Below are 13,598 nucleotides of genomic sequence, written 5' to 3' on the forward strand. Positions count from 1 at the left end.
AATCATTTGGACTGCCCCACAAAACTGCGATGGCAGGAGGTGCACGAAGCCGCCTTCCAGGATCTACGTCAGGCCTTGGCGTTGGAGCCGGTCCTTCACAATCCCGACCCCACCCAACCCTTTATCATTCAAACTGACGCATCCGAGTCCGGTTTGGGGGCCATCCTGTTGCAATGACTCTCTCTAATCCTCTTTAGGTTCACGATCATCCACTGACCTGGTCGTCACCATGTCAATGCGGAAAACTTCTCTCGGCTTTGGGATGACGAATCGGGCCCCGACGCTTCACTCAGGGGGGGTGTCTGGGCGCGAGCCCCAACTTGGGGCTCGGACTTGTTTCGAAGCCGCACAAGGTCATGGCCGCTCCCGCTCCCGAAGAGGGGACGGACCGCAGCCTTGTCAATCCGTTGCCTCCATGCCCCGGCGGGACGCCGCTACCCCAACACGGCGACTCACTGACACAAGAACTGGACGGCATGTTGATATATCGACCCGTCGATCCTTTGACCTGGGAATCAGCTGGTCTGCCAGCGCAAATGCACCATGTCGAGGGAGTGCAGGGGTGGGGCTCTGAGCCCGACCGGGCTCGCCCAGCCTCAGCTAAGCATGATCAGAAGGGACGGCAGTTGGGACAGGGCAGAGAGATGAGAGGGGAAAGGGGATATAAGGGGGTGGGAAAGGAAGCTCTGGGGCGTTGGCTGAGGGAAGAGGGTGGAAGGGAGAGCCGTGAGGAGGCAGGGAAAGAAGTCTGTTCAGCCCAGGAGGGCAGGGAGAGGCAGGGTCCTGGGGACCAGCTGTGTAGGGAACAAACTGGGGGACCAGTGTTGAGCCCCATCCCGGTGAGGGTACAACAGGGAAGGGAGAGTGGTGGGAAGCCCGGTAGGCAGACCAACCCTTGCTCAGTGAAGTAACAGAGCGAGGGGAAGGGTGCAGGAGGGGTGTCAGGGTGTGCCTGAAGCTGAGGCGCCCTGTGGGCGAGACTATTTTAAAAATCGACTGGGCAGGACAGCCCCCAGGTAAAGGGAGGTGGGACGGCACACTCGCCCCAGGGGGATGGGCGGTCAGGGGAGGCGCCACAAATGACTTCATGAAATGACACTAGAATCTCCTCTTCCTATCACCTGACCATGTGTCATATGTACAGTTCCTTGCTGCCAGGGTGCTAACTGGGTCCCAGTTTGGCAAGGCTGAAGACCACAGCCATATGGCATAGAGTTTGATGTTTACTGCATGACTTAAATTTCCTTACTGTTTGAAAAGCAGGTTGGTGTAGTAACCAAGAGTGCCATCCATCCACTGCATTGCAATTTCAGTTGTCTCCTTTTAAAAACTCACCCAATCTGGCCACACCAATCCATGCATTTGTAACCTTGTGGGCAGATTTCTACCATGAGCAATCTGGAAACTGCAACTGGTTCTGAATGTGGTGTTGCCAGGTGCTAACTGAAGAGAACTTTTCTTGTCTGTGTTAAAAGTTACCTTGGCTGCCAGTTTGTTTTCAAGTCCAATTCAAGTACTGGCTATGACCCTTCACAACCTAAGACCCACAAAGCGGAAGTATCTTTCTATATATTCTCATGTGCCAACTCTACTCCTCAGGCTGCTACCTGCTCGCTTCAGGTGACCTGGTTGGCTTGTACTTTCCCCATCACTCCTTCCATTCTATGGAATGGACTCCCCAGAGAAATTGAGTTTTTAGGAGGGGCTGCAAGGCTGCTATATGGGTCAAGGCTTTTCAGAGGCAGGCGTCTGCGCATGGGAGGTAGGGTATTTTGAGTGTTACAGTATTTTGGACCTTTTAAATTTGGATTTGTAAAGTTGCCCTGGACTACGAAGAGAAGGAAAGTTAATTTTTTTCATAAATGAAGCTTCTAGAAGCTGAGAATGTGCAAACCAAAGTATATCATAGGCTAGTTGCTCAATTTACAATAAAATATACGCCATTGAATTTCCAATACAGTTTTTCATTTGACAGACCAAAGCAGTCAGCAAACACAAGCTAGAAACAATTCAATGTTTCTTAAGTTTATTATAAGGATGTGTTTGGGATGCAAGAGTGGCACGCTGGAACAAATGCACACCCATTGCACGAAAGCAACGCACCTTTTCAAAAATACTGTACAATACCAAGTCCATGGCCATAAATATTAAAGCTTCATCTGGGAGCAGCCAACCACTTCAGAACAAGAGTCTGGGCTTCCCATTGCAGCTCTATACGTAGGGAGGGTAACGTTTCACTTTCCAGTGCTTGGACCTCATCCGGAAAAAGAAGAACATGATAATTAAAAACAAGGAGGATGTGACATAAAGGACAACACACAGACTCATGTCAAAGTTGGAGAACCCAATCCCCAAGAACGATGCAGCCTTCTTCATTTCCTGCTCAGCGACTGACTCCACCATGGCTTGACTGCCTCCGGCTTTAGGGATGTCTTGCACTGTCAATCTATCCAGGACTCTCAACTTTGCTTCTAACTGTTTCTCTCGATCGGGGATCTTGCCATCATGGCTGATGCTTTCTTGCTTCGCTAAAACACTCTTCCTGTCTTCCCAGAGTTCCTTCTCATCATGGTCACCATGAGCCTCTGTGTATGTGTACAAGATGTTGTCACTGTCATAGTGATGCTTCAGGAATTGCAGCACATGGACTTTGTTCCAGGTATGCAAGCCTTCCACTTCTTCATGGCAGGCGGGACAGACACTTGGGGCTGGCCACTGCACCTTTGGCTCCTTCGGATCTTCACTCAAATCTCCTACCAGCAGGGGAAAAGCAAATAGAAAAACTTCAGTGTACACATTTGGTTTAAAAGCACCACTGGAATATATCAATTCTAAACAAAAGATCTAAAAGGCAAGCTTGCTTGACATAGAGGTGCTGTGTGGTTTCCGGGGTGTATGGCCATGTTCTAGCAGCATTCTCTTCTGACTTTTCGCCTGCATCTGTGGCTGGCATTTTCAGAGGATCTGACAGTAGGAAAGGAAAGCAAGTAGAGTATATATACCTGTGAGTAACAATTAAGATAGCAAGGTTAGTAGGTGAGGGCATCTGAATAGAAGTAGCCTGGCAACTGAGTAATAATGAAGTATGTAGCATGTGAGTAACAATGAAGATAGCAAGGCCAATAGATGAGGGCATATGAATAGAAGTAGCCTGGCCTTTGTTCCCTTTGATTGTATATTGTCTATAGTCATTCTGTGTTTGCGTGGAACTGATTAGTCACTGTCTTGACTCTAGTGTTTTTCAACACTGGTGAAGCCATTGAAATCCACAAGTACATGGACAATTTCAACAGAAAGAAAGAAACCATGAAAATGAACAGAACTTGGCTGCCAGTGTTGAAAAACACTAGAGTCAAGACAGTGACTAATCAGCTTCACGCAAACACAGAATGACTATAGACAATATACAATCAAAGGGAACAAAGGCCAGGCTACTTCTATTCATATGCCCTCACTTATTGGCCTTGCTATCTTCATTGTTACTCAAATGCTACATACATCATTATTAGTTGCCAGGCTACTTCTATTCAGATGCCCTCACCTAGTAACCTTGCTATCTTAATTGTTACTCACAGGTATATATACTCCACTTGCTTTCTTTTCCTACTATCAGATCCTCTGAAGATGCCAGCCACAGATGCAGGCAAAATGTCAGGAGAGAATGCTGCTAGAACACGGCCATACACCCCAGAAACCACACAGCACCTCAGTGATTCCGGCCATGAAAGCCTTCAATAATACGTTGCTTGACATAGTTTCTCAGTAACCCAAATGCCATTAAGTTCAAAATTTATGGCAGTGGAAAGTTGCCCCCGCAGTCCGAAATAATCACATTTCATTTCAAAAGAGGAAACGCTTAAAGAATAAGAGAACTAATCAGAATGAGGTTAAAAGAAAGAATTAAAAGGATTAAAACCCTCCAGGATGCCTAGAAACTATGTAACACCATACTAATCAAAGGCCCAGGAAGAATGCCTACCTCAAGACAGAAGAGCAAGATTCAAATCTAGTAGCAGTTTAAACTCAACAAAATGGCCAAGGCACCAGCCTTCAAGAGTCAAGGCTTGCTTTTGATGTTTGAAAGTCCTACCCTGAAGATCTTGGTCGTCGTTAAGGTGCTACTGCACTCGAGCCTTGCTCTTCTAACTTCTGGCCAACAGGGCTACCGACATGAAACATATCTCAGATTAGGAAAGGTACTAACGAGGCTGCCAGAGTGCTTAACAAGGCAACTCAAGGATTAGAAGGATTGCACAAGGTAGATGGGGAGATAGTAGGCAAATTGAATGAACTCTTTGCATCTCCTTTCACTGTGAAAACTTTTTGGGAAGGTCATCTGAAGAACTGAGTCAAACTGTGTGATGAGAGATAGAAGTTCCAGGGCTACTAGGCAGACTGAAAATTCATAAACGTCCCAGCCCAACTGGCACACACCCAAGAATTCTTAAGGAAATCAAATATGCAATTATTGATCTTCTAACTAGGACATATATCTTGCTGCTACAACCAGTCTCCCTACTGGAAAACTGGAAAGTAGCAAGTGTTACTGTGACATTTTTTAAAAGGAGTTCGTTGAGGTGGGGGAGATACAGGAGATTAGGGCCAGGTAGCCTAACATCTGTTCCAGATAAATTAGTAGAAATTAGTAGAAAGTAGTGAATAAAGGCAGAATTATTGAGCACACAAAGGAACTAAGCCTGATAAGGGAGAATAAATGGGACTTCTCCAGTAAGAATTCCTGCCTCACAAAACATTTGGAGTTTTTTGACAAGCTAAACAAGCACATGGATTGAAGAAAAAGAGTTGGATTTATATCCCCCCTTTCTCTCCTGTAAGGAAACTCAAAGGGGCTTACAAACTCCTTTCCCTTTACCCCTCACAACAAACACCTTGTGAGGTAGGTGGGGCTGAGAGAGCTCAGAAGAACTGTGACTAGCCCAAGGTCACCCAGCTGACATATGTTGGAGTGCACAGGCTAATCTGAATTCCCCAGATAAGCCTTCACAACTCAAATGGCAGAGCAGGGAATCAAACCCGGTTCCTCCAGATTAGAGTACACCTGCTCTTAACCACTATACCACTGCTGCTCCTTGGTTATTTGGTAGATATTTGTCAGATCCTCAATGATTGAAACACCACCTTGTTGAGAACAGAGGTTTATTCATACATCCAGAGGACAGCTTGGAAAAGCCAGAATTGACTTTTCCGTGTGCAAACAGCAGTAATATGATATGAGGAACCTCCCCCCCATGAGAATAGACAATGAAGTATGTAGGCAGTTTGATAAGAGCAAAAGTCAGTTGGAGATGACCTTGGCCAGCACCTGGTGGTGAGAGCAGCTAGAAACAATACACAGAGTAACATTCCCATCCCCCCAAAGCCCAAAGTACTAAGCAGCCCCAGCACCCACTAGGCATCCTGACATTCCACTCCCTCTGGGGCCCCCCTCCCAGTTTGCTTGGACAGAAACAATGAAAGTCTTGAATGAGCCGTGGAGCCTTGATGTTTTCAACATTGACCCATTCATCATGTCCAGGTAGCCAGCTTTTCCAGGACACCAAATATTGCAAGCGGTTACGATAGATGTAAGAGTTGTGAATAGCTGAGATCTCATGATGCTCCTCCCCATCAATCAGAACAGGAAGAGTTGTAACAGATTCTGGATGCCATTGGTCCAGTGAGGGTGCCTTCTTCAGCAAGCTGCAATGAAACACAGGGTGGATTTTATGCAAAGCCTTAGGCAAATCTAGTTCAGCAGTAACTCCATTGATTATTTTAAGAACTTTATAAGGTCCAATGTATCTAAGCTGCAGTTTGGTTGGCTTGTGGATATCACAGATGTTCTTTGTAGACAGGTACACCGTATCTCCAATCACCAGGGGAGCTCACGCCTATGTTTGTCAGCCTGCCGTTTGTAAGCAATTTGAATTTTTTGTAAAGCTTTTTGGATGGACGGCCAACTGTCTGCCAAAGCCCGAATACATTCTTTGAGCTCAGGAGGGAAGGCCGCTCCATGGGACAAGAAAGGAAGATGTTTCACGGAACGTCCAGACACCACTTCAAAAGGGGTCTTACCAGTGCTACTGTGAACTGCATAATTATAGGCATATTCAGCAAATGGCAGTAACTCCACCGAATTATTCTGTTGGTAATTAACACAGCAACGCAAAAATTGTGCCAATGTCTGATTAGATTGTTCAGATTCGCCATCTGATTGAGGATGATATGGAGAGGAGAGGGCCTGGTCAATATTCAATAGTTGCAAAAAGGTCCTCCAGAACTTGGAAATGAATTGGCTCCCCTTGTCGGAGACGATCCTATCAGGGGCGGAATGCAGACGGTAAATATGCTGAACGAACAACTTAGCCAGTTTCTGAGCATTTGGGATGGAATCACAGGGAATGAAATGTGCCTGCTTGGCGAATAAGTCCACTACCACCCAAATAACCATTTTGCCATTACTAAGAGGCAGATCAGTAATAAAGTCCATTGCAATCACTTTCCAAGGACCATCGGGAGACTCTAACGGTTGCAGCAAACCCGGGGTTTTACCTGGGACTCCTTTTGCCATAGTGCAAACAGGACAGCCTTTGATATAGAGGTCAATGTCTCAGCACATAGACCACCACCAAACTGCTGGCAAAGAGATGCAGCGTTTTCACAAAACCAAAATGACCCGCTGATTTAGAGTCATAACTCATACAGATGATCTCTGCTCGTAAAGAAGGCAGGACATATAGCAAATCACCCTTACACCATAGTCCATCCCGTAAAAGCAAAGAACTGTCTCCTTCCTCATCCGGGACAACAGAATGGCCAGCCTCCAAAAACGTAGACAGAAGGGAAGAGGGAGGTTGCAGAGCAGTCAGTACCTGGGGCTTGGTTTGGGAACGAGTCACAGCCCTGCCCAGGTGGGCAGGTGAAAGGGTCATCCGAGGAACTGGTACAGTGACATCAGAGTCCACCCCCTCAGGCAAGCGGGAAAGAGCATCAGCCAATTTATTGGATTAGCTCAGGAAAAATGCACCGTAAAGCAGAAGCGATTGAAAAAATCTGCCCAATGGATTTGCTTGGCTGAGAGCCAACCCGGAGTGCAATGGGAGGCGAGATTCTTATGATCGGTCCAGACCTGAAAAGGATGCTCCGCCCCTCCAAAAAATGGCGCCAGACCGAAAGAGCGGTTTTGATAGCACAAGTTTCTTTATCGCCAACAGTCCAATTTAATTCCGGGCCAGTAAACTTTTTGGACAACTAAGCACAAGGGTAGTGGCGGCCGTCAGAGCCTTGCTGCAGTAGGGCAGCTCCAAGAGCCTGGTTCAAAGCATCAACATGCACCACAAATGGCTGGGAGGGATCAGGGTGCCGTAGGATGCGTTTGGTTGTAAAAGCAGCTTTGAGAGCATCAATAGCCTGCTGGCATGTGGGAGACCAAGTCAAAGGCGTGTTGGGATGGGCAGCAGCCGAACCTTTACCCTTGCTCCACAATAGATCGGTGATTGGCAGAGCCAGTTCAGCAAAATTGGGAATAAAGTCATGATAAAAATTAGCAAAGCCCAAAAAGGATTGGAGCTGTTTCCAGGTACAGGGAGAGGGCCAGTTCACCACACCAGTCACCTTAGCGGGGTCCATTTCCAAACCCTCAACAGAGACCCAATAGCCCAGAAAATCCAGATGTGTCTGGTGAAGGTGATCATGTGGATCGGTGGTCTCAGGAGGTAATTCAGTCAGGTTACTTGATCAAGTTTGCTCACCTACCCCCACAACGCTTCCGGGCATTCCCCATCAACGCCAACCTGAACAAAGCACAAAGAACTCAATGAGCTATTCTGCATCTACTCAGCATAAGGGCGATAGAGCCAGTGCCAGAATCGGAGAGATCCTTGGGGGTCTTCTCTCACTTTTTTACGGTACCAAAGCGCAGCGGGGATTGGAGGGCAATACTCAACCTGAAGTTCATCAATCGCCATCTAAAACTTCATCGTTTCAGGATGGAAACACTTTGCTTCATCATAGAGAATCTCCGTCCAGGCGACTATACGACCTCCCTAGACCTGACCGAGGCATACCTCCATATACCGATACATCCATCCCACAGGAAGTACCTCCGGTTCGCCATAGGCCATCAACAGTTCCAATTCAGAACTCCAGTAATTAAACTCTAGAACACCCTGGGGGCTCCGGATAACCCGAATGGCATAACCAAATATTCATACTGGCCACAGTGGGTGTTAAAAGCAGTTAAATGCTCATAGCCTTCAGCTATACGGACCCAGTAATATGTTTCCCTTAAGTCAAGGTTGGTGAAAATCAGTCCCTTGCCAAGGTTGGCCAGTAACTCCTTGATGAGTGGCAAAGGATATTTATTGGTAGTGGGAACAGCATTCAATTTACGATAATCAGTACAAAGTCTCAAAGACCCATCTTTTTTCTTGACAAACAGAATGGGTGCTGCAAAGCTACTGCAAGTTTTCTGAATGAAATTGCGGGCAAGGTTTTTACTTTAAAAATCCTGAAGAGCAGCATCCTCTGTAGGGCTCAATGGATACAAGCGTCCCTTGGGCAATTTACATCTGGGGACCAATTCAATTTTGCAGTCGGTATCTCTATGAGGAGGTAGAGCATCACATTCCGTTTCCTCAAACACCTGCCACAAATCTTGGTAGGGCGGGGGAGGCTCGATTTCCATAACTAAGTGGACCAGAAAAGTCTGGAGGGTGTAATGACATATGGCCACCACAGGGGCGTTTCGTAAAAGTTACAACATGGCCCACCCACTGAATTTGTGGATTGTGGTCTATGAGCCAAGATATGCCAAGTATCACAGGATAATCAGAAATATTTGACAAAGTTTTGTGTAATGGGATTGATTGTAATTCCAAGCTATGAACAACGCTGGGGTGCATTAAACAGTGGCAGCAGTCCACCAGAGCGTGAATCTTTACTTTAGGCTCTTGTGGACCCTTGGAGATGAGCAAAGGGAGGATGATAGGTTCACTCACCCTTTCCGAGATATCCTTGGTTGATTCTTGAGTGGCTTTTGCATAACTTTTGTAATTCTCATCAGATGAATTGTAATTCAGCTCTATCGGTAGAGCGAGGCGCGCTGTTCCTTTCTTCAGATTGGGTCCCTTGGCCGATGCTTCGCTCTTGCCAGGCGCAGATGGCTTCACTGGCTGCTTTTCTGGGCAAGCAGCAGCTAGGTGACCGATCCCTCCACAATACAGGCACAATCCAAGATGACGACGATGCACATTCTCCAATTCGTGAGTTTCAGGCGAGGAGTGGATTCCCTGGGGGTACCGACCCTGGGAGAACCCGCTGGCTTACCAGAATGGGCTTTGGCTTCATTCATTCGTGCATCTGACATGCCAGCCAGCATGATCCATTCCATCAAAGTAACCGGACTGTCCGATTGCAAAGCCCATTTCAACAGTCCAGGGTGCAGGGCCTGCTTGAAGGCATACATTTTGACAGGATCATCCCAATCAGGAATTTTACTGGCCACAGTGCGAAAGTTTTCCACAAACTCCATGAAAGGAGTATTCCCTGACGTATCTGCATCAGCTCTTTCCTCCCCTACAAAGGGACTCTCAAAACGTCGGTGGAGAGCCATCATGAAGTCTGGAAAATTACGTAATTCACCAGCCCCGTGCTGGAACAGGCTCACATACCATTCAGCTACGGCCTCATCCAAGGCAGATCCCACTTCATAAACCTGCTCAGTATCATGTTGATACTGCTGGTCGTATTGTTGCTTGTGGACACTGACTTGCACCAAAAAGGCTGGGAGTTGCTTCTGGGAGCCATCGTAGCGCACATTCAACCTTGCCCAAGGTGCTATCGGTTGTGAATACCCAAATGGAGGTGCCATCGGATACCCGAAGGAAGGCTGGAGTGGGTACAGGTGTGGCAGTGATGGCTGGAACTGAGGGGGTACAGGTGGAACAGGAATCAAGGGCGGTGCCAGCAATGGCTATACAGGTGGGGTAGGTATCACGGGCAGAGCCAGCTGCCTCAGCACCCCCGCTGGCTGAGCCTCGGCATCCCCGCTGGCTGAGCAGGAATCAGAGGTGGTGAAGGTACCTGTGGAGCAGGTGTCCCAGGCGGAGCAGGTTGTCCCTCTCCAACCCCTTGCTGTCCATCAACTTCTTGCCCCGGCACCCTCACTGGCATGCCACCCCTACCTTGCACCTCATTGACTGGAGGCTGAGGCTGCCCAGGGGGATTTTGTTGCATTTGCGCCAGCCGGGCTTCGTCCTGCACTTTATGTAGTTCAGCACGGGTCTGCCCTATGGTCATATGCATCGCATCCATATCACGATGCATCTGGTTCAAGGCATGTTCGTACTGCATCCCGCTTCTAGCTCCTCCCCAAGCTGCTTCTTTAAGTAGCACGGAACAGTCAGCCTACATCTCTGCTTCTTCCCATCTGGTAGGGACTTGCAGTGGGATCCCCTCACGACAGTGGATCCCCCAGCAAGGGAGGCTGTAACCCATGTTCAGACCTCGTCTAAATCCAGCAAAGAATCAGTAGGTACTGTAGCAGTCTCTTTCCGACGGACCGTAACTCCCACTTGGAGCAGAGCAGACAGGAAACGTGAAACTCCCGCAGAAGCACCTGCCACATGCTGCAAAGGGGATGAAGTGGCTTGTCCAACCCTAGGTAGGGGTCACAGGTGGCGAGTCCTGACTTATCCAACCGGAGGGGAGTCGACCCTGTAGAAGCAGCTGTAGTAGAATCCAAAGTTGTTCTGGACTCCCCCTCCTCGTTAAGGCCAGACACAGTCTCCACGGCGTGAGGATCAAAAGGGGGCCCAGACAGTCCTTGAAGAAAAGCAACTAAATATCTAACATGTGCAACTTCAGCATTAGACTTAAGCATGAAGTGCCACACGATGAGAATTCTGGCTTAATGTCCAATCCTCAATGATTGAAACAACATCTTTTAGAGATCAGAGGTTTATTCATACATCCAGAGGACAGCTTGGAAAAGCCACAATTGACTTTTCCACGAGCAAACAGCAGTAATATGATGTGAGGAACCTCCCCCATGAGAACAGACAATGAAGTATGTAGGCAGTTTGAGAAGAGCAAAAGTCTGTTGGAGCTGCTAGAAATGATACACAGAGTAACATTCCCATCCCCCCAAAAGCCCAAAGTGCTAAGCAGCCCCAGCACCCACTAGGCATCCTGACACTATTAAATAGTTGGTAGATATTACATAGTTGGACTTCCAAAAGTCCTTTAACAAAGTACTTCACCAAAAACTCTTCTGGATTAAAACTAATTAAGTATTGCTTTTGCTATATGAACTAGAGATGACAGTGGATTGAACGCAACCTAGCAGATGGTGATAGAGTGAACTCTGGAGGACAACAAACCACCTTTCAAGAGGATATGAAGGAGAGTAATCATTTCACTTGGTTGATAGTTCAGGTCAGCTGAAGGTTGTCTCTCCTTCAGCCAGAGGTCCAATTTAAATCAAAATCTCTCCAGACTTAAATTAAACTCTTTCCCTGTAGTCAAAGGGACAAAAAGTTAGCTACTTAGTCTTCCTGATATGAGAGAGAGAGAGAGAGAGAGAGAGAGAGAGAGAGAGAGAGAGATTGTCCTTTGGGAATATATGGCAGATCCCATCTTCTGATTTCCAGTACCACCAAGCCCTTTTTTAATTTATAAGTATTACTTCCATACGAAAAGTACTTAAAGAAGGTTTGTAGTTATGCACAACTTGAGAAATTAGAATTGCATAATTGCCATATGAACAAAGAATGAAATTACATTCACATAAATTTTTTCATCTTCCAACTTAGGAATTCAAGTAGAAAGAATAAAGTAGGTGCCCAAAACCTCCTGCTTTATTGCAAAACTCACATGTAACAGAAAGGTAAACCTGTGTAAGGATATAATGAAATATTTTACCTAGTGCTAGTTCTGCCAATTTTTCTCATAGTTCATCAAAAGAATGAAAGACTCCCTTAAAAGGCATAAGCCATATGACATTTTTGAGGTTCTACTCTAACAGATCCTATTACTGAACACCACCAACAATTGATGCAAGAATAATTTATCACAGAAACTCTGATCTATTATAACAGTATCTCACATCCAACACAAACAGGTCTCAAAGCAGATGGTTACTGTACAATTATGCTGGAACACTTGAAAGACTAATTAGCCTAGAGAAACCAGATCCATTTGACAACCTCTCAAATGTTGGGGCAATTACATTCTTTCCATTAGCACTAAATTAAATACCTCTTTTATGGTAAAAAAAGATTTGGGATCTTGAAGTCTGTAATGCATGCTTTAACCCAAACTTTGTAATGTATGACTATTGATTTTAGACTGTTACATGAGTTTCAGGGGATGCTATCTAGGTGAACAACACGACCTGTTGTTCAAGGACGTGGACAATGTGTTAATATGTACTGAAACGATGGACAAACAGGTACAACTGGTGTGAGAAGTGTTAAAAAGGCTAATGGTGAACGAACTGTACTTCAAACTGTCAAAATGTGAATTTTACAAAGATAAATTAGATTTCCTTGGGTATCAGGTATCCCACGAGGGGTTGAAGATGGACCCCAATAAGGTCAGGGATGTAGTGGGATGGGAGGCTTTGTGGATGCGGAGGCAGCTTCAGTCCTTTCTAGGATTTGCCAACTCAGAGACTTCATCCCAGAATTCGCAGACTGAAGACTAAGCGGAAAGGACCCCAGAGTAGTAAGCCCCCCCCCCCTGCACTGGGATATGGAATGTCAGGTAGCCTTTGATAAGTTATAGAAAGCCTTCACATCTGAACCTTTCTCTGACATGCTAACCTTGAAAAGCCTTTCATAGTACACATAGATGTGTCAGAACCACCTTGAACCAAACAATTGAAACAGTTGTGATGAACAATGATTTCTTTATTGTAGGTCAGATAAGTTCTGTACACAGTCCAAGACGTCTCTTTCATGAAGCACACAGACAGACCTTCCCCCGCCCACCATACAGTTTCTCAGCGGTACTACTAACCAAAGCATTTGGCCTTCACTAAGAGCGGGAGAGATAAGTGGAGACAGAAAGCAACAGCAAAATAGTTTCACACAGTAAATTCATACCAGACAGAGATCCCATCCCCCAATACTCAGGCCATTCTGACAGATGCCTTGGACGTGACGATGGGTGCTGTCCTACTCCAGAGGAGAGAGGATGAGAAATTATACCCTTGCACCTATCTCTCTAAGAAATTCACAGGGTCCAAAGTTAATTGGATAGTGGGGGACAAAAAAACAGGCTCTGGCTGCCTAGAGGGAGCTAAACACCTGTTTGAGGTTTGGATGGACCACAAGAGCCTGGGAGTTTTGAAAGCCCCTAGCAATTTATTATTATTATTATTATTATTATTATTATTATTATTATTATTATTATTATTATTATTATTATTATTATTATTATTATTATACATAACAACACAGCACAAGTGTCTGGAATTCATCTCTGAATATCGAGTCCTTCCCAAGGACCTAGGATATTAGAGGTATTTGCGTAGAATATGTGCAGTTCCTAGAAGTGCTGCTTTCTGCAGCATGTGGACTGATGTTCTGTCCAAG

General features: G+C 46.1%; 1 protein-coding gene across 1 annotated transcript in view; it reads right to left on the bottom strand.

Annotated features, from left to right (window-relative positions):
* Nucleotides 1-2,004: 2,004 nt before the first annotated feature.
* QSOX2 (quiescin sulfhydryl oxidase 2) overlaps nt 2,005-13,598 on the bottom strand; it is a 128,684-nt gene continuing 117,090 nt past the window's right edge. Inside the window, exon 12 of the mRNA XM_048512192.1 lies at nt 2,005-2,753. Within this exon, the coding sequence (XP_048368149.1) occupies nt 2,212-2,753 (542 nt within the window). The 3' untranslated portion in view covers nt 2,005-2,211. The remainder of the gene's footprint in view (nt 2,754-13,598) is intronic.

This window comes from Sphaerodactylus townsendi, linkage group LG12 (assembly GCF_021028975.2).
Source record: "Sphaerodactylus townsendi isolate TG3544 linkage group LG12, MPM_Stown_v2.3, whole genome shotgun sequence".
Taxonomy (NCBI): Eukaryota; Metazoa; Chordata; class Lepidosauria; order Squamata; family Sphaerodactylidae; genus Sphaerodactylus; species Sphaerodactylus townsendi.